This window comes from Xyrauchen texanus, chromosome 41 (assembly GCF_025860055.1).
Source record: "Xyrauchen texanus isolate HMW12.3.18 chromosome 41, RBS_HiC_50CHRs, whole genome shotgun sequence".
Lineage (NCBI taxonomy): Eukaryota > Metazoa > Chordata > Actinopteri > Cypriniformes > Catostomidae > Xyrauchen > Xyrauchen texanus.
The window spans coordinates 20,675,563-20,701,719 of NC_068316.1; the positions used below are offsets into that span (position 1 = coordinate 20,675,563).

The 26,157-nt window shown below is 38.2% G+C and overlaps 1 protein-coding gene across 2 annotated transcripts in view; it reads left to right on the forward strand.

The window, feature by feature from the left end:
• The window catches only part of LOC127634463 (disks large-associated protein 1-like), a 147,525-nt gene that overhangs the window by 50,434 nt on the left and 70,934 nt on the right, over window positions 1-26,157 (forward strand). For both annotated transcript variants that reach the window (XM_052114044.1, XM_052114045.1), the window contains exon 3: window positions 23,435-24,550. In XM_052114044.1, the coding sequence (XP_051970004.1) occupies window positions 23,483-24,550 (1,068 nt within the window). In that variant the 5' untranslated portion in view covers window positions 23,435-23,482. The remainder of the gene's footprint in view (window positions 1-23,434; window positions 24,551-26,157) is intronic.

A 26,157-nucleotide genomic window follows, 5' to 3' on the forward strand; every position in this document is an offset into this window, starting at 1 on the left:
TGTGAGACAGGGGAAATTCACTTCCAGCACCTGTACGATCAGCACTGGTGCCCCCCAGGGATATGTGCTCTCCCCACTATTGTTCTCACTGGATACAAATGACTGCTTCACCAAGGACCCCTCTGTCAAGCTCCTGAAGTTTGCAGATGACACGACTGTCATTGGCCTCATCCAAGATGATGATGAATCTACATACAGAAGGGAGTTTGAACAGCTGGCTCACTAGTGTAGTCAAAACAACCTGGAGCTGAACACGCTCAAAACGATTTGATGATTGTGGACTTTAGGAGGAACACCCCAACACTGACCCTCACCATTCTAAACAGCACTGTGGCAGCAGTGGAGTCATTCATGTTCCTGGGCACTACCATCTCACAGGACCTGAATTGGGAGACTCACATTGACTCCATTGTGAAAAAGGCCCACCAGAGGTTGTACTTCCTTCACCAGTTGAAGAATCTGTTCTCTGCACTTCAATAACTGTCCGTTTTGGTTCAGCTACGAAATCGGACATCAGAAGACTACATATATGTTGTCTTATTGTTTATTCTATATATACATTCTTTTCTATTAAAGTTTTATTTTATTTTTTATTTGTTTTATTATTATCTTTTTATGATTCTCTGTCTTCTTGCTGTATTGCATTGTTGTGCACTGGAAGCTCCTGTCACCAAGACAAATTCCTTGTATGTGTAAGTATACCTGGCAATAAAGCTCATTCTGATTCTGATGTTCAAAAAACACAATATTTCCATGGTACTTTTTTGTTAGTGCTGCTTGGTTAGAGAGTGGGAGGGAATAAAGAAGAGAATTCTGAAACCTGGTCAAATTGATTTGTTACATAAACTGTACACTATCAACAGTCTCGATAGATTCCAGATGGTAATTTGTGTTTTTCCATAAACATCTTACATCATACAAATATTACATCTGAAATCACGCTGGAATAATATTAATTAAAATAGTTTGTTGTACAGCAATTAAACATTGAGGTTTTTCAGAGCTGATGTTCCTGTATCCATGATCATCAATGTTCCTGAAATTGATAAGTGCTGTAGATTGTGGTACAATGTTTTTTTCTTCTCTAAACCCCATCTGGGTGCACACAAACACCAAATGCACAGAGTCCCCATGGCAGTTTTAGTACTGCCTCTGAAACTCATGTTTTGGCAGAGCAGCTGCTGTGCCCAAGGATTTGATCATTTGAGGACTGCAGACCTAAATGTGCTGAAAATACACACTCCTACACACTTACAAGGCAAAAAACAATATATTCACACACACACACACACACACACACACACATATATATATATATATATATATATATATATATATACAGTAATGTGCAAAAGTCTTAAGCGCATGATATTTTTCACAAAAACATTTGTCTTAAAATGGTTCTTTTATATATTCTGCTTTGAGTGTATCAGTAGGAAATATCAATTTTAGATTTCAACATTCCCTTTGCAAATAGAATTGAATAGAAGGACAAGGAGTCCTACTACAGATGTTATGGCCCCTACAGAGCTTGGATCTCAACATCATTGATTCAGTCTGGGATTACATGAAAAAACAAGCAATTGAGAGTTTAAATAGATAGAAGATCTGTGGCAAGGTCTCCAAGAACCTTGGAACATCCTATCTGCCAACAACCAAGAAAAACTGTGTCCAGGTGTACCTAGAAGAATTGGTGCGGTTTTGAAGGCAAAAGTGTTCACAACAAATATTGATTTAGTATTTTTATGTTACCTGAACTATGTATGACATTTATTGATCATTTAAAACTAGTTATGGCATTATTTTTGAAGACATCCTCACGATGCAACATTTTTCACAAGTCCCTAAAACTTTGGCACAGTACTGTACATATATATATATATACACATCGATCAACCACAACATTAAAACCACCTGCCAAATATTGTGTAGATCCCCTTCGTGCCACCAAAAAAGCATCTGAGATGCTATTCTTCTCACCACAATTCTACAGATTGTTTATCTGAGTTACCGTAGACTTTGTTAGTTCAAACCAGTCTGGCCATTCTCTGTTGACCTCTCTCATCAATAAGGCATTTCCATCCACAGAACTGTCCATCAGAGGATGTTTTTTGTTTTTGGCACCATTCTGACTAAATTCTAGAGACTGTGGTGCGTGAAAATCCCAGGAGATCAGCAGGTACAGAAATACTTAAACAAGCCCATCTGGCACCAACAATCATCCATGCGATTATCTAATCAGCCAATGGTGTGGCAGCAGTGCAGTGCATAAAATCTGCAGATATAGGTCAGGACACACAGACAGGCAGACATCAGCCCCTCCCAGCTCCTATCCCAGTTGTGTTGAGGTGAGTGGTAATGAACAAAAGACTAAGCTACCAGTGCCTCGACTCTACAGCTAATTAGCCAAAAGACAAATATAGTTAACTTGTGTCTTGCTAACATGCATGTCTCATGAGATACTACCTAATGTAATGTGTTAGCTAGAGTTTAGCTAAGGCAATATATCATGGCCATACAGGCTAATGTACTGTACTTACTGTAAGAAAGCAGTTTCTTTTTTGCCATTTTTGACCTAATATTGACCTTAAAACTTGCCAGTCCATTGCATTCTGTGGCAGCTAAAAAACAAACGTAAAGACAATATTAAGCTTCATTGAACAAACCAAATAGCTTTCAGCTGTGTTTGATATAATGGGAAAAAAATTATAGTACCAAATTAGCAATTTATCATGATTACTCAAGGATAAGGTGTTGGGAGTGATGGCTGCTGGAAATGGGCCCTGTCTAGATTTTATCAAAAAATTACATTTGTGATGGTGCTGTTTTTTACATCAGTAATGTCCTGATTTTATTTTGTGATCAGTTGAATGCCACTTTAGTGAATTGAAGTACCTTAAAGTAATTTCCTTCTGAAACAGCAAAATCTGTACATTATTCCAAACTTTTGGCAGCCAGTGTATATATATACAATATATTCTCTGAAAGACCTAAATATCTTATGCAGAATTGTTTCTAAAACAAGGTAAATCAAATTTTCTTGATAGAAAAATATGATTGTGGATATAAATAGCATTTTATTTTAGCATAAAGCTGATGATGTATTTATGTTTCTTCTGCTCCAAACTTACTACAAACGTACTTCTCTGTCTGCTCGTTTGAATGTAACACATCATAAGAAAGTGTTTCACCGCTGTTCAAATGCACTTTGGATCACATCATTTATATGTATAAATGTTTTCCACCCGAAAGGACTAAATATTAAATGAAACAAATGACAATAAAATGCAAAGTAATCTCTTCAGTAATAAAAATACTCAAAATTATATAATTTTTATATAAAAAAATAATACAATTATATTTAATTGTTAGATTTACACATTTAATTTCATAATAAAATTCCAGTAAAATTGAACTGAGTAACAGAATATTCAACAGAATAAAAAAAGTTATTTATGAAATTTTTAAAAACATCACACAATTTAAAATGTTGGAAATTTGTTATGAAATTGAAATGCGTAACATTTTAAATAAGTTTGAGTGTCAGTTAATTAGCTAATATATATTTATATATACACTGTTATCCTCCAGAGACTTGAGTGTGACCACTGTGTGCATTTTCCATTTCCCTTTTTGATTTGAAACTAGTAGCAACACAATAGACATGCAGACAAAATGAAATATATATGAGCAAATCATTTCCAAAAAAATGTATGTCCACATACGTGGACAGTGGGAAATTTCACTAAGTTGTGACATTTTAAATAATACCAAGCAATAGAAAGTCATATATATATATATATATATATATATATATATATATATATAGCCAGTTCTGAAACATTTTACCAATCAAACATTAGCATAATTAATTCTGATACAAATAATGGTATGCATTGTCCAATCACTGTCAACCATGTTAAAATAATATTATACATTATAAATTCTGAATCTATGTACTGATTAACATTGTCCCATGTCTGTCAAACATGTTGAGTGTTCTGAACATCATCTGCAGCCTGAAACTGAACTTTTGATGCAGTTTGAATTGAATGCACTTGGCTTCATATGTGAAAAATGCTCAGTAAATATAAGATTTCTAATGAAAACTTTGTGCTATTGTCCACTATAGTGTACATTGTGTTTAGCAGTGTGGTATTTTGCAATAAAGTGCTCAAGTTTTAAAAATGGCATATCGGATGAAACTAGAGACTAATCTTTTGACTCAAACAGGTTTCAATGTAACTATTTAAGTTGGTTTCTTACCAGATGTTTAGTTGCTGTTTCTCCCAAAGACAAACTCCGCTGTGATAGGTGCCATGTTGTTTTGTCACATGAATCCTCATGTTGAAACTTTAACCCTTAACCGAAAGCCCTTATGAACTGAGATCAGTTAGTTTAAATGAAATGAAATTATCCACTGCATATAGGGAAGCCAAAATATAATATCCACGCATGTCAGTTTTAAAACCACCTATGTACGCACAAGATTAAAGACAAAAAGTGGTTTTAAGACTGGCATCCTTTTCACTGCAGTAGTTCCCGAGACATCTGCTCTCTCTTATAGTCTCCTTACTCTAAAAGTACTGGAGACTCATGCTGGCAGGTAGAAGGCTCAGAAAACCGGATTAGAGGATAGATAAGACAATCCTTGTTGGACAAACATCATCACTTCATTGTCTGAACAGGGATAAATAAGGCTAACCTGTGTGCTGCTGGACCTTTGCTGTGCTGCTACAATAGCAAGAGAATCAGTGGCTTTTATGAAATACTTTTGTCACTGTAGGGTGCACACAGACACACACAGAGACACTTACACACTGAACTAGCTGTGTGAACTTAAGTGCTTTTTTTCTGGATGTAAACTTTATGAAATGAGGTAATGTATTTGAGTGAAGCTCCCATCATGTTGACAGAGCTGTTTCTGATTTTATGAGTTTATTATTTTTGCATGATTTCTCTTGAGAGCCTGATGTCATTTTGTTCCTTGGTTCAGGAGGACCAGTCAAAGATAATGAACACAGGAAGTTGACCACAGTGAACCTTTTGGTCTATCTTTTTATCTAATTGATTGGTCAGTTTTCTTGGCAGTCCAAGAAAAAAACATTGGAGTGCTCTCCATAAAACAACATTTTTATTTACGTTTTGTCGGACCTACTGTGAATGGCTTTATAGGAATCCATTCTTCCTATTCAAAAGAACCGAAAATTCTGACTTGGTGTACAGAGGCCTTTATTATTGATGGCAGACCAATATATCAGTGTCAGCCGACAATTGTGCCTGAAGTGGTCATTCTGCAGAGTGCCAATTCCGAAATCTTTTGACAGCCTTGTAAATGGATAATGCACATTTTCTATTTTTAAATGTTGAATAAATATTTTGTAAAGTTTGTTAATTTAAATGTAACCATCTTTACATTAACTATCATTAAATTGTATTTTATAAAAGTTCCAACCCTGAATTCAACAGCTGTTGTAAAATGATTATAATCACACACAATCTGTAATGTGCACATTCCTGTGTTGCCTAGCAATCACAAACGGCCTATCCACCTTTCTCCTATGTCCCTTGATGCCTAGCATGACATGTGAGCAATTCTGTTATCGAGTAAACAAAATTGTTGTTGTTGTGGTGTAGGTCCATTCATTCTTTCATTGCGGTGTTGGGAGTGGGTGTCTGATTTCATGATAACATACTTCAGTCACTATGTCAGTGTGTTACAGAACAATTATAAACTGAAAATACAAAGAAAGAACGAACAAAACTGGTGCAATATTTTACCCAGATGCAGTTGAAATGTATTCCTAAGCACAAACCGCACATTACGAGCAAAATTATGTTGTTTTAGTGGAGTACCTCTGTTAGTTCATCTTCAGAAGTGTGTGCTTGTCATCTTGTCACCCTGCATCTTGATATCAGACAGACACGCTGAGGAAGAGCGGCAAAGTTCTCGTGCTTTGATATGTAATCGCTTTTTTTTTATTTCCTTTTAAATGCGCACATAAGTTTTTAAACTTTTGTTTGGTGCGGCGGTTGATTAACGGTTGATGGGGTGCATCATTCAGGACGCCGTTTACCCCTGAAATGCGATGTGGGCACAGGCGTTTTTGTTTACCTCTTAGTTTTGCACCCAGTTTACAACTATATTTAGCGCTGACCATTTGCGATTGGATCATCCGAAACGCATCTTAATACCAGCTTTAAAAAGGGTCTAAAATGAATGCAACCATGGCTAGTGAATGCTATAGAATGACTTCCAGCGGAAATTTCTCCCACATCCATTTGTCTAGTAAGATCCCCAGGATAAAGGTGGATAGTCAGAGACTATTAACAAAGTCTGACTAGCAAGTCGGTCCTCTGTTGGACCTCTTTGGAATGCTCTTGGGAGGCTATTTCTAGTCATGTGAGTTCAGCTGCTTTCTACTTTATTGGAAAAAGACCAAAACACAAACATGGTTGGTCAAGATTACGATCAAAGAACATATTTCAAATCAGCAATAAAATCTGATAATACTGGAATCATAAATTGTGATTCTTTACCGCCATATTATGCTAAAGAACGCAATATTCCGGCTTGTATAGCTAATGCACATGCGTGTTCTAGAGTTGATTGATAGGTGAGCTATATCTTAAAGGTGATTGGCTCTTTTAACTGTAAGGCGGGACTTCCTTTCTACATCCATTGACCATTGGGTGCTCAGAGCTCTTTGGCTGAGCATTCCAATTTCTCCCATTCATTTTAATAGAAGTGTCCCTTCTCTGTTAAATAGCAGAGATAATTTAGCAGAGATGGGCCACTTCTATTAAAATGAATGGGAGAAATTGGAATGCCCAACAGTCAATGGATGTAGAAAGGAAGTCCTGTCTTACAGGTAAAAGAGCTAATTACCTTATAGATACAGATATCAATCTGTCAATCAACTCTAGAACACGCATGTGCATTTGCTATACAAGCCAGGATTTTTTATAAAAAAATGTTTGCGTATTCTGAGGTAAAGATGCACAATTGTGATTCCAGTGTTGTCAGATTTTACTGCTGATTTGAAATTTGTTCTTTGATTGTAATCTTGATTAACCATTGGAGATTTCTATCTTGGCCCATTCAAGTAGATAGGAGCTCCACTTTCATGACTGAAAATAGCTTCCCGGGAGTGTTCTCAAGATGGCCGCCAGGACTGACTTGCTAGAAAGAATTTGCATTAGTTAGGAAAAATAACTATTACTTGATAGTCAAAGTGCTTAATCAGATTATTATTAATCCTAAATTTAACTCCGTACTAAAATATTGTGTCTTTCATCATATTACACTTGCTGATGTTTTAAGCAATAAGCCAATCGAGTCCTTGTATCACAGGGATTTTACCACAGGTAGGTTTTTTTTTTTTTGCGCCCCCTTATCCATGGTAAAATCACTGTAATACGTGGTCTGATATCAAAAATATTTTGGCCATCAGACACTGTTTACCCATATCAGTTGACCACTACATAATATTTCTATTAATATAAGCATAGACATCATTAGCACAGGACATGAAGATAATCTTAGAGTATTAAACACTTGCTAGCACATACCATTATGCAGAGTGGTTTTCTGTAGTCGGATTTCTAAAGGCCATGCGCTGTTCTCCCTTCCAGAAAACCGGATTTGTTGCCCCAGCTTTTGATGTTAAAAGTATCATTGCTCTGCTTTGACTGAAGGCATTATAAAAGAGCTGTAAAATGCACTGAATACAGTGCAGTGAGAACAGACTCTAAGCCAATCAAATGCTCAGATTGTCCACTGGGTACTGGGGCTGGAGTTTGAGAAGAACAGAACAGAATTTAGAGCGCTTTGTTCTAAATATCAACGATTCTGGCGGGGTTAAAGTTTAACACATCTCTGCCAAGGAAAATTCAATTGCTTCCACAAAACAAGTGATATTTGAAAAGAAGCCTGGAGGAACTTCAGAGCATTGGCTGAGCAGTGTCTCCACAGATACAGTCAAAGACCGGGAATGAGAGGGATGAGGACATGGTAATTTAGGTAGATTATTATTATTATTTTCTGTGCATGCTCTTTATTAACAATATTCTGAAATGTATGGACATGCCACGATCTTAAAATGGGAAGAACGAAAGAGGAAATTCTGTGGCACTAGAATCCTTTTTGTGCTTTTTATATCATTCAACTGAAATGACTAAATAAAAAAATTAAGTGAAATGGCACTCTTTAAAATGTTTTCTATTGAGTATGTGCACATCATAACTGCCAAATGTAATTATAATTTTTTTATATGTACTGTATGTAACTTGTATCGTATATCATGTTATGAAGTGTATTTCTAAAATGTACTTATTGTAAAGCGACCTTGAGCTTTGGAAAAGGTGCTACATAAATAAAACTTCTGCAATTATAATTGGCAGATATTATATCATTTGTACCACTTGGAACTTTGCATTATTCAAATGAATGTTAATGAGTTGTTTTCATGATTGAATTATAAATGAGTCATAAACCTTGCTCTCCCTCTTAAGAAAAGACTCTTGGCTTTAAGCATTTCTGTCCATTAACCCAAAATAATTACTTCATTTGCAAAAAAAGATTAGTTGCTGCTTTTCCTCATTGTTCGAGGGTGTAATATAGGTTATGAAATGATTATTTTCTCTGCAGTGGCAGCACTTCTGACACCTACATTTTCAATGAGTTAATGTGATTCAGAACCATTTAAACTCATCAAAGTCAGTGTGACGCTCCTAATCTGTTATTTGGTATTTTTTGGCAATTACAGCTTCAGCTCTTTGCCGTGTTTGCATATAGAAGTAATAATGAAATTAAAAACGTATTTACCGTTTTTCTTTTTTTTAATATAAAGACTTGATTTCACTCCTCATTGGCGAGACCTTTGGAGCTCATTAGGCAAAATCACTAGTCAGAGCTAAAAGCATTGTTGCTCCCTGATGCTTCAGTTTCGGGAAACCGTAGATGTGACTAGCTAGTTCATTTCTACAACGTTACATTGTGCTATGGGTGTTAAGCAGTGAGTTATGTAGTTGTGTGGGAAACGCACCCCTGGTTGACCAATTCCCCCATATGGGCCAACAAGCCTCTTAATATTATGTAAAAAAAAATGTAAAACAGTTTTAGGCCAAACATACTTTTTACACATTGCCATTGCGGTCTGGTATACATGCTTATGCATTCTTGCGTTATTATGATGGTTACCAACCTCCGCACTAAAGGGCACAATAGAGTTGTCTTCAAAAGTATATAATTTTTCCAGGAAGTTTCTATAAATATATTGACTAGCATATGTGCTCAGCAATATACTCCTCAAACTGTTGCTCCGTCATAATTGTAGTTGACTTGAAAAGCAGTTGCGGGCCATGCTTCAGTGTGATTCGTGCTATTAAAGGGCACCTATTATGCCCCTTTTCACAAGATGTAATTAAAATATTTGGTGTCACCAGAATGTGTCTGTGAGGTTTCAGCTCAAAATACCCTACAGATGATTTTACCATGTTGAAAATAAAATTTTTTGGGTGGGAATAAAAACGAGCTGTTTTTGTGTTTTAAATCACATGAGCTGGAGTTTTGACATCTCCGCTTCGGATAACTAGACATCATAAGCAATATGACTGACAGCGAAAATAGTGGTGTTCGGCCATATTTGTTTGAACTGGAGTCAGACACTGATGAGGGAGAGACTCCGTCAGAATAACAACTTTGAGAATGAACCAGGAAGTTTCAGAATGGTTATTTGATAAATGTATTTATTTGTTGTAGAGTTTCAGCAGTTTTGCAATGATGGATGAGCAACACACACACACAAATACTGTTACAACGTTCGCTATGCGCTATAATGAAACAACACATAAACATGTTGAACATGTTGCATCATTTTCACTTATTAATTGGTGTACAGGTGGTCATGTGTCAAATGTGAAGGGATGCCTACCGAACAAGAAAATGTATGCTGCATGGAGATAGAACAGGTATTACTTCAATTATAGTTGAATATAGTTAATTTCTGCAACCAGATTTCATTTATGAAATACCATTGCCTACCAAATGCAATTTACTGGTAATGAAGGTTAGAAGACTGATGCCCCAGATTGAAGTAACTCTCTCATGTATTGTGGACCATCCTGTAAGGAGCCAGTTTGTTTAAATGTGTTCTCTCTACAAAACACATTTAACATTTACAGAGCTGACTATGGTCACTTACGATTATGCGGAATATAACAGTATGTGTTACTGAATAGTGAATAAAATAGCATTTTTTTTTATGTCAGGTGATCTTATTAAAAATTTAGCCTCATAGTTCCCTAGTTACATCTATAATTATTTATACATATTGATTGAACACATAAACACCATATATAATTATTTTTGGTTAAATTTACAAATAAATTCCAGAAACAACTTGCATAATATACATTTTTTTATTTATTTACAAAGTTAACAAAGGTATTGATCCATCCTTCAGGAACAACTTTTTATCAAAACCTGCTTTGTACTGACCCTCGTTCACAAAGCAGTTTGGTGTAAAATGATATGCGCAAACATAAACACTAAAGGCGCATTCCCTTAAAACTTAACGAATCCACTGCATTGATTCTTACATCCAACAACAAAACACCTCAATCCATTTGGAGACGTTCTTGTCTGCAGCTGCTCCAGCATTGAAACAATGGCAGACTGTGTACAACTCGCTCAGGGCGGGCCTATGCTAAAATGGCAGTGTCTGTCAACTGTCATGGGCAGGGCCTGTACAAAGTGACGTCACTTTGTACAGAATCTGCGAACGGCTTGTTCTGAGAGTGCTTATGATTAAAGGGGATTAAAAAAAAAGGACTGGGTGGATTTTATCATTATAGGGTGGTTGTGTACACACTGCCAACACACATTTATGTTCAAACGCCATGTAAAAGTCTTGGGAGGCAATGAGATCTACCTGTGCCATGCCGAACCTGCCCCAAATCAGCTGGACCACCTGGAGGTGGAGCCTTCACTCCGCTGAGTGAGACCTGTTGCGACAGCTATTCTGCTGTCATGTTGAGGTTGCCCAGGATATGAATGGCTCCAAAGGAGGAGATGGCAGGCTGTGACAAATGGCGAATCCACCTGAGGGACCTCTGTGTACCCGTGAGTGGAACAGTAGTGAGACTCAGCTTGCTGCTGCACAACCGCTCGGCTCCAAAGAAAACATCTGACTGACAGACTCATGCCCGCTTCCCTTTATACCCGTATGTCCGGGGGCGGGACATGCAAATTCTGTCTGCCAATGTCTTATTGGCCTTTTCTCAAGTTCAGAGGTATGCGAGGCTCTCAAGAAAGACCCCTTGTGTCACTGCATTCCACACAACGTCAAGTAAGTGACAGAAGGGGAACTAATAATACCAATTGACATTTTAAAAAGAAGTCCACGGAAAAGCCAGAACTTGTAGCAACACTTAATTCTCAAGCACTCACGGCCTGACCCTGCCCTCCTCCTCCTCACAAATGCGTACTTGAGTAGTGTTATGAATCGCGCTCTCAAATAATATGCCAATGCACGATTTGGCCTACATGGTTATTGGCATTTTATTATTTGCTTGTAGTGTAGATTTTCCATCCTGTCAGTGACCCTATCAACAGACCTAAAAAGACAAACTTTGAGCAACGGCTTATCACAGTCTGCGAGAATCATAAATAAGACATAGCAATGAATCAAACCGTTCTCTTTGCTCTTATATTCAATGGAGCTGGATGAAAACCTGTAAAATGCTTTTAACACATGGGAGCAGGAGGCTTTGTACCAGAACAATTCGGTTTTTGGCATTTTAACAGCATTTTATCTTGGTTTTGTTCCTCTCTATGGAGGGCTAGCAAAAGAGGAGTGTGATAACACATTTGGATTCAAAGAGGTCAACGTTGCTGTCTTTGAAAGTGATAGTACCATATAGCCCCCTCCCTATTTATTCATACCTTTCTATGTACGTATGTGTGTGAAAGAAAATGAGAGTGCAAAAAAAAATTATATGTATGTCAGTTCGCATCGTGGGTTTTTATGGGGCACTTGGATGACATGATGAAAGCTCGAGTAGAGTAGAGACTGAGAGGTGTACAGTACAAACAGGGTAATGATGTCACAAGAGCTGCTTTGAAACTGAACAGCCACAGGAAACAAAAGTGCATGCATTGTCTTTAGTATAATATTGTATGACAAGGAGGAGGGCGGGACGGGCCGTGACTATGCACAACCGGCCCCCAGTCAGGCTAATCAGCCGAGGAGAGGGATAAGTGCAATGAGGTGTGGCAGTTCGGGGAGAGAGAGAGAGAGAGAGATCTATAATGCAGCTGCCTTGTATGCGTTTACGTTTGTGTGTCTTTGTGTCTGTAGTCATAATAAGCAGAGCACAGCGGCTTTCCGAAGTGTCATAACATGTTAACAGTCCTGCCACTCAAATCACTCCTGCAGAGACCAAACAGAGACCAAGAGCTCTGCTTATATCTCTGTTACAGAGATCTAATATAAAACATATCCTTTGTACAATCTGTGATCATCAGCAGGACATGTAAGATGATGTCCTGTTGTGTCCAGGGATGCGTCACAAGATGACACTGTGTATGTATTTGAGGGTGAAAGACAGGCTCTTGGAGAATATGTACTTGTTTGTTCTCGTGTGAAGTGATGTTTTGCAGGCAATGAAGCAGACCTGATTGCACTCAGACATGAAATCTAGAGCAGATGTTTGCTCTGTGGTGTTTTGCATTTGGGCTTCTGTTTAATCACACAACTAAATCAGCAGAAAAGCATGGTGAATTAGAGGGAATTAAAGGAATAGGTCACCCAAAAATTTAAATGTGTTCATTTATTAATTTGATTTTCTTTGTTACATGAAACATAGAAAAGGGTGTTTAGTGGAATTTCCAAGCTGTTTTGTTTTTAAACAACAAAATGCACCATAAACGTAGTCTATATGACTAGTGTGCTATATACAGTATCAAGTTTTGCCAAACAATATCTTTGTGTGAGAAACAGACTGAAATTTAAGCTGTTATCTGCTGAAAATCTTCCCCCCGCCATGCACTTGCTCACGTTCCAACATGGCATCTCAAAACATGTTATGTAAGGTTTAAGGTCAATGATATAAAGTGCCATAGACCTACGAGTCTAACGGCATTAGGATTATAGTATAACGGATTTAAAATTTTTGGATGAACTATTCTTTTAAAGGTGCACTCAGTAAATTTTTTTAATTATGTTCCACTAACCAATTTGGCAGTTGTCATGGACATAATGACACCTAGCTGTGTCAGTGCAGCATATGTAGTAGTTTTTGGTTACTGATGCCTTTTGAAAGATGTTCTATTTACAGTCAACCATGATTCATTTATTATGAGCGAAAATGTCCAACATGTAATAGGTAGGTTACCTAGTTAAAATTAGTAGTATTCACCTGCCCCCATGAGGAAGCCAAACTCCATATAAAATAATTCAGCATTTGTTTGGCTATTGATATGACTAGATCCTTCATTTTATGTTAGTAGACATGATTTAAAATCTCATTATTCACAAAAAATATGGAACAAAATACTGAGTGCACTGTTAAAAATCTTGATTGTGTAATATAATTTGTTTTTCAAACAAATTATATTCAAAAATAGCTCTCTCTCCAGAAATGTTTCTACTATTTGACATCAAAAAAGTTTCCCCATTTTCCCTTGACTTTTCTTGACACATCTGCCCTTCTCTTGTCAAAGACTAAAAAGAGCTTAGTCTATTAACCTGTAAGGTGTAAAAAGTTAAACTGTCCTACACATCAGTGGTAATGCTAAGAGACAGAGATGGTGCAGCATTATAAGAAAGAGACGGAGAGAGAGAAAGAGAGAGAGACTGAAAAAAGCTTGTCAATCTCATCAGATTATTCACCCGTTGACCTGAGCATGCTAAGCTTCTGCTAATGTTCTGCTAATGCTAAGTGGATTTCTTTTGAGTGGACTGAGGTTTTGTACTGCCTTCTTTCCTTCCTTTCCATTGCTAGTTTATTTTTCTTCTTTTGTCATTTTCATAATTGGTGGGGTTTTTTCCCTTATGAATTACCAGTCGTTAAGGAGATAATCGAGCTTATATAAAATGTTACTTTTTTTTTTTTTTTAAAACATGCTGGTGATCTGGTATAGCAAAACACCATGGAAAACACATATTTGTCTTTATTTAATTTTCAGTTTTATTTAATACTGTTTCCATTTAAAACTGTATTAAATACCGTTTCCATTTAATTAAATTTACTATCCTATCACATCCCATCCCATCCTGTCCTAGCCTGTGCTCTCTTTTCCTTTTCTATCTTTCCTTTTCATTTCCTATCCTTTACTATCCTATTAAAGTTGCCAAGGTGTACGGTGTTACCAGTTTTACTCAGAAGGGACAACATCGGTGTGAAATTTTATACTGGGAAAAGGGGGAAAACAGGGGGATAACTTCCAATATCAATAAAATAGCCTAACGAATAGATATAGCCTTAAATAAAGAATGGTTGCCTAATGAAGAGGATATTACCCATGATAAATTAACCTAAATAGCGCACTGAAAGCCAGATGTTCTTAACCAGCGAACCAAATTACACAGGTAGATAGAAAATGTTTAATTGCATGTAGCGAATATAATGAGCATGGTGTGTAACTGTAAGGTGTCTCTGATTCAGAATGACAGACAGACATGTGCTTGAAAAAACTCACTTTATTATATTTTTAAGAACAGATGACAGAAAAGCCATCTATGCGCATATATGATGCATTGTTTGTTTGGAGATGTGCAGTCTCGTGGAACACGCATATGTCACTTTTCTTTGTTTCAGTCTTCTGATTTTTTTTTACAAAAATAGTATCGTCTATGAGAATGCAGCAAATGACCTCAGACCATTTCAGCTCAAAAGATGCTCTGAGTTCAGTTCGCTTTATTTCCAGGGTCACTTTATGTCTATACATCTGTGATTAAATCATAAAATAATACAAAAACATGTTCAAATCGAACCATGATTTATATTTCAGTGATTATTATCATCATTATAATTATTATGTTTACATTTATAATTTTTTGTATTAGCAATTTTCTGCCTGTTGTCATAGACGGATACTTGCATGATGGTAAATGGAAAGTTGGATATACATTTATTTTTTTGACCACTTCTTTATTTTCATTTTTCATTTCGTTTGAAGTGCAATTTAAATTTATAAATATCTTTTGGTTTATGTTTTGGTTTAAATATATTAATTTAAGTTTCAATGCAAAATCACCAAAGCAAGAATATTCACTGATTCCTCAATATCAAATTGGATATTGTGTTTAAAAAAAAAAAAATTATCATTAACATATTTCTTGTATATCGCCCTAGGAGGGAAAAAAACAAATGTATTGACACATTCAAAGTCATTATCCTTCCACTGGGTCCTTGGATGAAAGGTAATAAAACACCAACATTAAACTCACAACATCCCACAAAAAGAGATGTATTTGCCCAGACGAAATATCTGACCAGTAGCCCATGATGGAGAGAATGCACAGATGAAGTAGGTTTGTTGCCAAAGAGGTGTTGCCCTGCATGTCTGTTGAAAAATCATCTTTCAAAAGTTGAAGAACACACATTTTAATTGTACTTTTTCAGTTTCATTTGAATTTTTAGTTAAAATAAATGAAAAATAAAGTTCAAAGTTTGAAATCAAACCTGTTTTAATGTGTAGGCTATTGCTTAACGGAAATTACCCCTTAAGCAGTAATACCGGTGTTAATCGATTTGAACGTGAACACCACACCGCTGTGAAAATTATAATATTGTGGAAAGTCTATATCCTATCCCATCTTATCCTATCCTATCCTATCCCTTCCAATTCATATAAAAATCTGTCCCTTTCCTTTCCCCTTTTCCTTTAATTTTTTCCTTTAAAATTTCCTTTCCTATCCTTTCCAATTCATTTTCCAATCTGTTCCATTCCCTTCCTCTTTACCTTTACTTTCCTATTTCCATTCTGTTCCATTCCCTTTCCTTTCCTGTCATGTCCTGTCCTATAATATCCTTTCCAATTCCTTTTACTTTCATTTTCCTTTTCCTTGTCCCTTTCCTCTTTTTCTATGTTTTCATTCCTTTTCATTTTTTATTTTAATTTCTCTTTCTTTTCCTGTCCTGTCCTGTTCTTTCCTTTCCTTTCCTTTCCTTTCCAGTCCTGTCCTGTCCTATAATATCCTTTCCAATTCCTTTTTCTTTCATTTACGCTTTCCTTTTCCTTGTCCCTTTCCTATTTTTCTATATATTCTGTCCTTTTAATTTTTTATTTACATTTCTCTTTCCTTTCCTTTCCTTTGCATCCCATCCCGTTCCATCCCGTCCCTTATGTATAGTATATTTATTATTCCTCAAATACCAGAAATTATGCTGTTTTTGATATTCCACATTTCTTCCCTTGGTTTGTTGTGTATTGTGTCTTTATCAGTGTTCAGTGTGTTGTCCAAGGAATTGTGTGTTTGTTGTATCACTGTAAATATTGTACTGTATCCATATGTTCCTTAGAAAGCAGTTTGAAGTGTGTAGGCAGCAGTTTATGGTGAACTGTATACTGTAGTAAGTAGCGTGTGAGGTGTAAAGTAGAATGTCTTGTGCAGTGTGCAGACTGTAGCATGTGGTGTACACTCTGTAAGTTGTAGTTTGTGTTGTGTCGGTCTCTTTGGCTGTATCTCTGATCCACTAGTCAGTTTGATCCTGATGCTTTTGGTCAGCTTCATCAGCAGCCTGTTATTGCACTGTCAGCCAACTGTACATATCACACACACCACACATTTATAACACACACACACAAACAGAGCTTACACACTCACACACATGTATGCGGGCACCCCGTAGGAAGGAAGAATTGCTTCAAGTTAGCAATGAGATTACTTTAAATAGAGAGCAAATTGTTTCAGAATTTTGGCCTACAAAAAAGAGACTCACATACTGTATGTCTGCTCTAGAGTTTCAGAAGATGTCTCAACAATGTCACAACCTGTGCTCAGATTAGCCAGATTTGTGCTCAGATAAGTCCTCCTTTAAAAAGTCAGAGATTTGACAATGAACTCAAAAATGTCTCATCAAAACACATCCAAGACCAAATTATATGAGCTATGCACATTATCTGTATCGCTATAGTCTTACTGTATACCAGCAATTGTCTAATTTATTTTTATTTTTACAAAGACAAAGTTAATACGTAAATGAAACAAAACTGAGACAGGGCAACCTCTGAGAAACCTGAACATAAGACTACGGCCCAAATCTATGAACAAAAACCTCATTAATTATTCTTAGCTTGCTGAATCACTTTGTCATCTTTCTACAAAAAGCCAATACAAAATATCCCCTTCTGAGACCCAGAAAAGGCCTTCTTTCTGCACACAGCACGTGGCATTGCCTTTTAACCCTGTTACGGAGATGGCAACTTGCATTTTCACACTAAGAATCACTTTCTCACCAGTGCCTCAAGAGTAGAGTTTGCAAGCAACATGCTCCCTGTTGGGTGAGGCGATGGGGGATATAAAAGTCTTGTTGCCATGGAGACACAAAAAAAGACCCACATTCAATTTCCCCTTGAGATTATTTATAGTTGTCTTTATTGGGCTTTATTGAAAAGAAAAAAGATAGGGAGTGAAAATTACTCTCTGGTCACAATGTGTTGTTATGGTACAAACAGATGGGAGGTCATTTGATTTGAAATGAAAGGGCACTTTTATTTAGTCAGAGTGGCAATTAGCGAGCAGGGCACTTTCTTGTTCGGGCTTAATGTGGATTACACCATCATGCTCTGTGTGTGGAGTTTTCTGGGTTTGTTGGAGAGTGATTATAAATATTATTGGTGGTTTATTTCGAGGGAAAAACCTTTGCAAGATGATGTTTTTGAGTTCAATCTGTACTGTCACATGGTTATCTGTAAACCGAGATGGTGTGTATATTGTGTAAGGAAAATATGTAAAGAAAGAGAGTGGGTAAATGAAGATCATCACATCTAACCATCATCTGTTTTCCTGGATGAACTGACAGCTGGCTCATAGCTTAGAAAGTTTAGAAACTGTTGGTAATTAATCCTCAAAGCAGAGACAGAAAGGGGAGTTTGTGAATTTTTAGGTGTGAGAAAATCTGACATGGTGATTACTGAGCTCTTTTTTTGTACATATCCCATTGCTCTGTCTTTGTCAATCTCTGTATTTTTTTTCTCTTGTGTTTGTTTACTTTGATCAAACTATTTAAAAAATATTTTTTCATTGAGTGTGAGTATGTGTCTGTGTGTCAAAGTGAGTATAACTTAAAGACTGATCTGTTTGCTGTGGCTCAATGAAATGACAGACAGTGTAATTAGTTATTAAACTAGAATAAAAACTCTTGTCAGACATTTTTATCTGTCAGCTTAGGTTTAATAATGTTTCAAAGCGCACTTCAGTGATGGTCATACAGAGAGAATAAGAGAGAATAGTGATGGGAAGGCCGGGTTAAGGATCAGTTAAAGAAAGTAAATGAAACAAGAGAAGATTAACATGAATCACAAAAAGAAAAGTTGTTTAAAAAGATGAATGGTAAAGAAGTTGAAACTAGACTTTTACTAGAAGAAAATATGTGTGCTTGTGAAAGTCGCCACAACAATGCTAGGGTGTTGTGGGTGGTTGCTAACTTAGCTAAATTAGTTTAGGTGTTCTGAGGGGCTTTTAGCACATTTCTATACGGTTACTATGGTGTTTTGTTGGTAAGTGGTATCTGTTCTGATTCTGCTGGACCTTTCTGCAGCCTTTGACACAGTCAGCCATCAGATCCTTCTCTCCACCCTCTCTACTCTGGGCATCAGAGGAACTGTGTTGGACTGGTTGACCTCAGAAAGGTCCTTCAAGGTAGCCTGGAGTGGTGAGGTATCTAAGCCACATCAGTTACTTACTGGGGTACCTCAGGGATCAGTGCTTGGGCCAATTTTCTTCTCCATATACACAGCATCACTGGGACCCATCATTCAGTCACGTGGTTTCTCTTACCACTGCTACGCTGACGACACGCAACTCTACTTGTCTTTTCAGCCCAATGACACCACAGTGACTACTAGAATCGCTGCCTGTCTGGCAGACATCTCGGCCTGGATGAAGGAACTCAACCCAGCCAAGACCGAACTCCTTGTCTTTCCAGCCAACCCTGCTGTTGAACACAACATCACCGTGCAGCTGGGTTCAACTAGAGTATCGCCTTCCAAAACGGTCAGAAATCTAGGGGTAACCATCGATAACAAGCTAAATTTCACAGACCACATCTCAAAGACTGCAAGATCATGTAGATTTACACCCTACAATATCAGGAAAATAAGACCTTTCCTCTCTGAACATGCCACACAACTGCTTGTTCAGTCACTTATCATAACTAGACAGGACTACTGTAACTCTCTCATTGCAGGCCTTCCTGCATGTGCAATTAGACCTCCAGAATGCAGCAGCACATCTGGTCTTTAATGAACCAAAGAGAGTGCCTTGTTCCCGCTTTTGGGGTACCGGGAACCAGAAGGTTATGAAGGGTACATGCAGTCTGAGGTGGCATTTGGCATGTAAATGCCAGCCCGCACCTGCGTCAGCAGCGCATGTACATGGTTCAGCGCATGGCGTGATTAAATACGGACACCTTGTGTCGCTACTTCGACACAACGTCAAAGTGAGCGACAGACGGGGAACGTCTAGGTTACTATTGTAACCTCCATTCCCTGATGGAGGGAACGAGACGTTGTGTCCTCCCGGCCACGACGCTGAACCGAGCCACTGTTATGGCCGAAACCTTATTCTTGGGTCCTCAGTGCAAAACCTGAATGGACAGACTCATTTCCCTCCCTTTATACCTGTATGTCCGGGGGTGGGACATGCAAATTCTGTCTGCCAAATTCTCATTGGCCTTTTCACAAATTCAGAGATGTGCGAGGCTCTCAAGAGAGACCCCTAGTGTCGCTTCTTCGACACAACGTCGAAGTGAGCTAAAGACGGGAAACTAAGAACTCAAACATAAGAAATGGTGACTTTTTAATGGAGGACAGTTAAAGTGTGTTCTTAAGTTGAATTTTTTTTATATTCTGTTCTCAGTAAAAGTTGTGAAGTATTAACCCTATGTTTAATGTTAAGCAGGTTTTAAGCTATTAAGATTTAAGCCTTGAGGGTTCTGAGACTCAAACAGTACATGAGGGTTCATTAATGCTCATGTAGAATATAAGGCAAGGTCGTGAGCCAGGGTCATGAGATTCTTTTAACCCACTGGAGATTTTATCATAGAAACAGTATGTAATCTATTTCATTATATATATATATATATATATATACACACACACACTTATTGTTAGGGCAATATATCAATGTGTGCAATGAACACCCAGAGCGCTATAGTTATAATTTTATGTATTTATGTCTGAATTAGCACTGAGTGCCTGCTTAAAAATGGAAAGGATTGTGTGCAGGTTTGGGCTCACCTGCATGCTGTGCACTATTTATACCAGAGTGATGGTTACTTAAATGGCATATCATTATCAGTATTATATTCAAAGTATTAGCATGAATTTAGCAATGAGCATTCACATTGAGCAATATCTGCAAACTGACAGTTTTTTTTCAATGTTTTTTGACCATAGATGTTGTAAATGACTGCAAATCGAGAATGTTACCAGACCGGATACTTAAGTTACCATACATGAGCCATACAGGTGCATTAGCAGAGGTTGTAACTATGCCTGCCTATTTGACACTGTGTTTTCTTTTTTCTTTTTCTTTTTTGGATTTACTCCCCTTTTCTCCCCAATTTGGCATGCCCAATTCCCAATGTGCTCTTATGTCCTCATGGAGGTGTAGTGATGAATCTCAGTTGCCTCCATATCTGAGACTGCCAATCCGTGCATCTCATCACATTGCTTGTTAAGAGCATTGCAGTGGAGACCTAGCACGTGTGGAGGCTTCAATTTATACTCCGCGGCATCCACCACGTGCCCCACCGAGAGCGAGAACCACATTATAGCGACCACGCGGAGGTTACCCCAATGTCACTCTACCCACCCTTGCAACCGGGCCAATTGGTTGCTTGGGAAACCTGACTGGAGTAACTCAGCAGGTCCTAGATTCAAAATTATGACTCCAGGTGTGGTAGTCAGCGTCTTTACTTGCTAAGCTACCCAGGCCCCCTGACACTGTGTTTTCTTTACCAAACCGTATGCTCCAGATGCGTTTTTAGACTCTGGTATAAGCATTCAGAATATATCTCTTGCATCAATATTATGCATCATTGATCTCAGTGCAACCTCTCATCTCTTGGTAAATGGTTTTAATGAATTCACAGCCCTACAAATGACATTAAGCTTGAAAGAGTGATTTTTTTTTATTTTGTCACAGTAAACAGGATACAGTTCAATGAAGAGCAAAATGTGTCAGTCCCATTTTTTTCTTTCATTCATCCTTTCTTAAACTGTCTCTTGCTTTGGGAGTCACGTTTCACGATTCAAAATCCTCAGGCTCTGGAGATATTAAAAGACACCCAGACAGGGCCGCAGACCAGGGACTCAGTTTAGACTGTATGGTGGGAGAAATTCAGCATCCACTGTTTAGTATGTCTGCAATGCTGTCGAAGGTCGTTGCAGACTTGGAGGATCTAGCTGTAATAGGTCAATCGATCGCATCCATGGAGACTAAATTCACTGAGTTTCATCCGATAAAGATCTTGTGTTACGCGAGGCGAGAGGTAAAGGAAAGCATTCTTGGTAAAACCACAGCATTTTCTTGTTCCCAGACTTTGTGAATTCGACAAAAGAGAAACGTGATCGATTCAAGGAATGCAAGAATCTCTTACATCAATGAAATGTCACATTTGCACTGATGTTCCCAGCCAAACTGAAAATAGATACTAAGGATGGTCATAGAGAATTTACATGCCCACAGCAAGTAATTTTTGCTTCTTTTTGTGCTGGTTCCGCCTAGCGGCTGGAGTTTGTTTTGTATAATATAATTTCTTCGGGACTGCTTGTGGATGAATCGGCATGTTTTTGGTACTTATGCCTCCTGTGGCCTGGAGTGAAATATCTCATGCAGAACATTGGAGTGATTTGGTCTTTTGTTGCACTCATGTATCGGCCAAATGGGCCGGCTTAATAAACATTTGTTTGACTGCCCGAAGAACTGAACTTTTTTTTGTGTGCTGGTTCCGCTAGCGACTGGAGCTTGTTCATGTAGGAACGTTATGTGGATGAATTTACAAGTTTTTTTGTGTTTATTCTGCTTATTGGCTGGAGTTTGTATTATAGACAATTTTTTGCTGTGTAATTCTGTCTCACAAAATTTGTATAGAAGTATGAGCTATCCAATGGCAAAGTTGTTGCAGGGACTCTTGTAGGCATACATGGACTGTTTCAGTTTAGATGGATGGGTGCCAGTTGGCGCTGTCGTGCACGGGGGTTTTTGGTTTGGGGGAAGTTTGGGGTTTGATTGTTACTCTAATGTTGGAGTGTGGTCTTTATAATATTGTTCCCCCAGTGGTCAGTGGTCTGTGTTTTTGACCAGTTTCCATGTGAAAGGTTCACAAGGTGGCATCAAAAGCAAGTTTTTGTAGTTTTAATATTATGCAATATAGTAAACAGGAAAAAAGATTTTTATAAACCCTACTCCCTATCCTAAACCCAAATGCTAAACCTAACTTTAAGTGGAATAAAAATGTAACTTCTGGATTGCACACACCATTGTTTATATAAACGTAATTATTTCATGGTTTCTGTGGGACCAAAACCTTTGTCTTCGAGATTGCTTGTGCAACATGCTATCAGTAGCACCACAAGGAAAGGTGGCCATGGTTAAAATGATGGGTGAATGTCTTAAGATGGATGGCGCTTCTAAGTTTGGGAGATGGGGTTGATTACAGGGTACATGAATATTTAGGTCATGTCGATATAGAAGCAGCATGACGACTTCCTCTGTGATCATTTTGACCACTAGTGGTACCAAAAGAAATTGCAAACATACTGACTGTTTTCAAACTTGTTTCCCAAACATTCCCCCTGTCAATCATTGGTTCAGCCAACAGAAAGTCGTGACCCAAACTCATGCAATTAGTTGAGTCAGCATTGCTCATACAAACAGAGCAGTGTTTTAAAAACTGAGCCACTGAACCACTTTTCAAACTATGAATTGCTTACTTATATTTGACTCAGCACAATAAGCTGGGATAAGAGAAAGTATTTTAACATCTAAATAATTACACTATTTACTTTTATTTAAATGTGATATGTCTTTAACGTATGTTGTTTCTTTCTCTCCCTTTCTTTCCTTCTTGTTTCTCCCTTTTCTCTTGATTAATTTTCCATTTTCATATAATCATCCTTATATCTATTCATCCTCTTCATCATTCTATACCTCTTCTCTCTCCCTCTTGCAAAACTTTTCTGTCTGTCTCTCTGCAGTAGGTTCAGTGTGTGTGGATGAGGCTGTGAGAGAGTGAGTGATTCAGGATGACAATGAAAGGCTTGTCCTCCAGTCGCAGTCACCACAACACACTCACACACTGCGACCCCTCCTTCGACTCTTTGACCCTTCGTAACGACCGACACCCCTATGTCCTCAATCCTGCCCGTTTGAATGACCACGCCTACTATGGATGCCAGTCGGACCAGGCCAGCAGCACATTTCCACGGAGACATCACAGCTCACATCATGAGGTGAAGGACGAATGCGCCATAGTGCCCTATGTAGGACCAGGGGGCATTGCTGGGGGAAGTGGTTGTGGCCTGTCTGGCATCCCCCCACCCCTGGTGGAGCAGTTTGACCACCAGCAACCAGTGCGAAAGGATGGCTATCACACCTTGCAATACAAACGGACAGCAGCCCTGGAGCACCAGCGCAGTGACAGTCCTGGGCGAATACGGCATCTAGTACATTCCGTCCAAAAACTGTTCACCAAGTCCCACTCCCTGGAAGGTCCCAGCCAACGTAGCCTCAACGGCAATGATCCCGCCATCCCAGCCGATGCTATGGCTACTGCCGCCTCCCACCCTAATGTCTCCACAATGACTGTAGGCACCTTGCACAAGACGTCAAGCAACAAACGAGGGAAGAGCAAGGAAAGGAGTCGCTCTGAGTCCAAACCCCGTGCTCACTCACCCGGCTCGGGTTACTGGAGCTCTGATGACACCTTGGACCGGGAAATTTGCCTGTACCACCAGCACCAACCCTCTGGAGTCATGACCATGGGGCGGCATCCAGACAAATCTCAGTCCCACTACTTCCTGGGTAAGAATTACAACACACTAGGAGGGGGACGTTCCTCTCTAAAGACATCACGCAGCAACAACGATGTTGGAAACTGCACCACATGCTCCAATATCACAGGAGGCACGCTGGCTATCAGAGGTCCAACACCAGTAGACCAGCCTGGACCTCAAGTCAAGAAGAGCTCCTGGTCTAGCACGCTGACGGTGAGCAGGGCCCGAGAAGTTTACCAAAATGCCACGGTCAATATTGATAAAGCCCTAATCAAAGCACAGACCTGCCAGCAGGGACGAACCTACCAGTTTTTACAGGTAGGAAAGACATTGTGTTGAATGCAACCTTCCTCATTGCGTTCATCATCATCACCATCATCATCATCATCAGTGCATTGGTGGTATCGTCCTTATCATCAGATCATCTTCCACATCTTATGTATATGTGCTGAGGGGCCATGTGCATTTGGACATTTCGTGTTCTTTGAAGGTGTGATCTTTCATTTCATCTGCTTCCCGTCCTTCACCACATGGTCTTTCTGCTGTGTTTGCATGTATTTTAATAGTGTGTTTCCATTGCTCATATGGACATATTGCATGCATACGATTATGCTACAGTGCAAATGTGTTCAAATGCATTAACATATGCTCAGAATTTACCTGCTGTGTAATAGCTAAATGTGAATGTGACAGATTACAGTAAAATTAACTCATAGGCCAAAGCATGTGGTTTGCTTTCTTTGGTGTGGACTGATGCAGTGTGATTGAGAGATCATAGATGTATAAAAGATAGAGAGCAGAGAAAAAATAGAGCCCGCAGCTCTGGAGATCAGTGACTGTTTGTGTGAAGATTCTCTCTTTCTCAGTCTCTCTTGTGTTCCCAGTGCGACACTGTTGTTTAATCTCAGAAAAAGAAAGTGAAGGAGAAAGCTGAAAGAGAGACTTGAAGTTTATGGGGGTTGGACAGTAAAAGATGCTCAATTTACTTGAGGAAATTTTGAAGGGTAATAAGAGAGACATTTTCACGTAAAATTAGCTTAGAATTGTATGTATAAAAGAGTTTGTGACTGGAGGGAAGGATGGATGAAAGTGAAATTTAGTATTTGAAAATAAAAGAAGATAAATAAATATAGGATAAGGTGTAAAAGGTGTAAAAGTGTAACACATGTGCTCTGGAAATATATATAAAGAGCATATGTGCAGTCTGTGACAAAAAATATTCCCAAAACCCTTTCAAAATATCAAAACACAGATGAATTGTAAACCATGAAATGACTGTAACCATAAACATGACTTCAGTATGAAAAAAGACCCAAAATTGTCAGGGAAACCAAAACTATGATTAGAATTTAAACATAGACTGTGTGTGTGTGTGTGTGTGTGTGTGTGTGTGTGTGTGTGTGTGTGTGTGTAGGTTGTAAAAGAGTGATAAGGAGAAAAGAGGGGTAAGAGGAGAAGAGGGAACAGATAATGGAGTCAGGGAGATAGAGGAAGTAAATAAAAAGGCAGAACTCCAAGAGGACAAAATCTGCCAAAGAGCCCGTATCTCCACAACCATCAGCAATAATGAGAGTCTATCTGCTAATAGAGTTATCCTGACTATAAGACTATATATGTATTTTGTATAATATAGATGGAAAAGAGCTGTGAATTTATGTGCTTCATATGTGTCAGGAAGTTATAACTGCAATCAATAGTTATGCTGGGACAGAGAGGTTTTCTGGATAACACTATAAAATATCCACACAGTAAGCATTTGTAATGAATCAGTTTATTCATCATTTATAAAGCTTTAGTTCCTACATTATTAATGCTTTAATATGAATTGTGTAATTTTTAACAAAAAAAATTTCAACATCATAAAATATTTTAGTTGTTATGAGTTATGATTGGGTGTATTATGATTGGGTGTATTGATGGATGGA